Below are 3,579 nucleotides of genomic sequence, written 5' to 3'. Positions count from 1 at the left end.
GCCTACTATCGTCTGTACAGTATGTAAATTAGGTACCGTAAGTCTAATACAGTACTGTAATTTTATACATTTCTTGTGAAAGAAACATTTTTTATTCAACGGCGATTAAAATTATTTATATTAATGATGTCTCCGAAGTTCGACGAAGTTTTCGCAGAAAAATAAGTTATCAGAAAACGGTCGTGGTTTGGTGTGCTGCTTCGCGACGAAAACAAGCTTTAGCAATGGGGTTGTCGAATGGTGCATACTTGGTAAGTAATCCTACAATTTTTTGTTTATAGTGTAGTTTATACGGATTATTTCCAAAAAATATATATGTATTTTGGAAATGTTGAGTCGGATTAGTCTAGAATCGATTAATTTTAATGGAAGAAAACCTTTCAATCAGCCATAGTCCGTAAACTTTACATGTGTCGGGCTGTGATTGGAACGACTTGTAAGAAATCGGATTCCTAAAAAATGGAATGTATCTATGATCTTATAGGGGGGGTCAACTGTATAAAAAATATTTATAACAATATCTGAAATGTTATCAATTTAATACCCCTAAGTACTCGATGAAGACTGAACATAACTAAAAACAAAAAATTGAATCTAAAATAGTACAGTAGAAGTCGTTCTTCAGGTTAAGCTATAATGCTCTCCCTCTCCCCCGTGGGGGAATTTCGAAAAAACACCTCTTAGTGTGCGTTTTCATGACATACCCTAACTGTGCACCAAATTTCATCTCTAGGTTCTGGAACTTTCTAAAAAAAAACTGGAACATTCTCATTGAAGCGTCACACATTTTCAAACCCCATATCTCTCACACCCTTATAGCTATCAAGATGCAACCACCATAGTGAACGATGGGAGACTTGGGGCTATTACCACACACAAACACCATTCATGTGTGATGTGTAGTTTTGGCTGCAGAGTGACATATAGGCACAAACACGTCCATTTATATATATATATATAAAGATAAACTTAATGACGATCTATTTTACATCAAAAAACGCCCTCCACACAGCTGCCAGTGAGTCCATTTCTTTAAAATTGATGGCTGTTCACTTCTTGAATGCTTTAAATATCTCCAGCTGTTCAAGATATTTTAGGCTGGCCTAGTCCTCACACCATTGTAGTAATCGTGCATTATCAAAATCCACCCTGACATCATTATCAATGGCATAAGAAGCCAATGCTGTAGTGGAAAGACCTTTTTGAATGGAGTATTTATGTTCCTTGATCCTTATTTTAAGACAACGTGCAGTAGCATCAATATATTTGCCAGGACAGTTCATCCTATGATCGTAAATAGGGACAGAATATACATCTGGAATATTATAGGTAATTGCTTATTTATTTATTGAATTCTACACCAGTTATATCGTGATGATTATGTAGTTTATGAATGATGAAACTTTTTAAAATGTTTTGCGGATTTACAAATAACCCTATATTGATGACTAAACAGGAGGAGTAAATTTACCCAATTCGGTCAGGCAGCAGTTTAGAGCCCATAACAGGCCAGCCGTTAATCATGTATATAGTTTAAGGAGAGAGATGGTAGCAAAGAGGACATCATTATACACAATAGACAGAAAAGTGTCTATGTGGACTTAAGCAGTATTAGCAATAAATTAATTTGTTCTTATAAGGCTATTTACTAGTCACACAAATAAATTATCAGTTATAAAATATTTGCAGATTATTTCTTTAAGTCAGGAGAATTTGCGAACTATTGTGCATGTAATTAAAGGGAAGGAGATTTGCCAAAAGTGACAGCAAGGATCTTAGCCTAGCAGCAAGAGTCAAAGAAATTGTATCTCTACATGTGATCCTTTGCGAGATATAGCTCCAAAATCAATCTACTTCTAGGGTGTAATCGGGAGTCACTCCATGTGCTCAACTAAGACTATTGCATTTAACTATTCAGCCCACACGACTATACTGGCTTTGAGTAGCCCACTCGACCGTTCGTGGAGTACTCGATGTTATATAGTTTTACATGAGCTTGCACCACATGGGTACTGAGATGCATACTATCTCTTACACCAAAGCACACGACTTTGGTTAAGATTTGCTATCGCTCACCTTGACTGTTGCAGAGCGTGTAGAATTCTGGGGAGGTGGCAAATGTCAGAGTTTGCGTCTTACCAATTTTATCATCATTATATACAACAGGAAGGGATGGGGTGAAAAGTGACTCAAAACCTTTACACATAATTAATGGATGCACCATACACAATTTAAACAAGGACCATAAATAACAATTTGATGGTAATATTCCAGCTCTAAATAAGGGGGGTTGCAAATCCAAGGGGGTCGACCCCCCTCGTTCAGAGATAGAATCTTCCCGATTTAATTACAGTATTAATAACGAATTAATTTGTGTAAAAATATTTTAGAAACAATCTTAAACATTTCGATACAAATTTCGACAGAACAGCTGATGAATTCCATTCAATATAAACATATGCTACGTGACAGGTTCTGTTTGAGAAGCCCTACAGTTTATCAAAGAAAAATTAATAGCATAATTTAATAATTTAGCTTCGGATTTATTGATAAATGGCAATAGTAACTGCAAATATATAAATAATTGAATATATAAACAAACAAAAAACCTTTCACGATCCGAATGTTTCTTTTCCATGCTCCACGCGGACGCCATCTTAGAAGGCGATTTTAAGTGTTGCCAGTTCCACGAAACCGAATTATCATAAATTCAAAATTTTAATAAAACCACAATGAAAATTAAAGCGTATCGAATTACTTTTTAAGTAAATAATTTATTAATAAAAATATTATTATTTTCAAAAATATATATGTATTTTTTTGTAATTTATATAATGTAATAAACGTATATTTAATATATTCAGTATAAAATATGCTGAGAATTAACAATAAATGCACTGAAGTATTGAAATAATTATTATTTCATTTATCGGAGTTTTATTCTTTCATATTTTTTGCCATTATTAATTAATTATAACACTGTAATAATTAATACCAAAAATGGCAGAACCTCCTTCCACCATGTTGTCGAGGTTAGAGAGCTTAGAAGTTCCAGCGAACAATACAGAAATTTCAGCAGGAACACAAGCTACCAATAGGCCACCCATGCCAATAAGGTTTATAAGGAAAAACGAAGCAAAGAGCGACTCATAAGCAACGTCTGATACAGAGTAGCGAGGCTACTAAACAGTGTCTGTTCGTCATGTCAGTGAGCTATAAACACTCGAGTTTAGGTATATAAATATATCCACTTCTGTGGAAAAAAAACAAGTATGGTTGTCGTACGTACACAGCATGATACTGGCCTGGATGTCGCCTTGGTTAACGAAGTCGCGTTGGCGGGTTAAGCAGAAGGTCAAGCTCGAAAAATCAGCCACAGATTCCCTTGGCCACTAGTGGCGAACGCAGTACTGTACTGGCCCAAGTATGGTTACTGTAACACAAGCATATGAAATCCTCTCGGAGGCATTGAATCGCAAATCGAATCCGAATCCTCCAGACGGATAGACTGCCATGGTAATCGCTGCATGGAGATACTTTACTGCGCGAACATCTGACCGATAGATACACTTTTAAGTA

General features: G+C 35.6%; 1 protein-coding gene across 1 annotated transcript in view; it reads right to left on the bottom strand.

Moving 5' to 3' along the window:
* Nucleotides 1-2,720, bottom strand: part of LOC111636052 (signal recognition particle 19 kDa protein-like) — a 35,706-nt gene extending 32,986 nt beyond the window's left edge. The window contains exon 1 of the mRNA XM_023381211.1: nucleotides 2,610-2,720. Coding sequence (XP_023236979.1) covers nucleotides 2,610-2,656 — 47 coding nt within the window. The 5' untranslated portion in view covers nucleotides 2,657-2,720. The remainder of the gene's footprint in view (nucleotides 1-2,609) is intronic.
* Nucleotides 2,721-3,579: the final 859 nt, after the last annotated feature.

This window comes from Centruroides sculpturatus, unplaced genomic scaffold, assembly GCF_000671375.1.
Source record: "Centruroides sculpturatus isolate CEXI.00-Female unplaced genomic scaffold, Cexi_2.0 scaffold1009, whole genome shotgun sequence".
NCBI classification, from domain to species: Eukaryota; Metazoa; Arthropoda; class Arachnida; order Scorpiones; family Buthidae; genus Centruroides; species Centruroides sculpturatus.
This window is presented reverse-complemented; position numbering and strand designations above follow the sequence as displayed.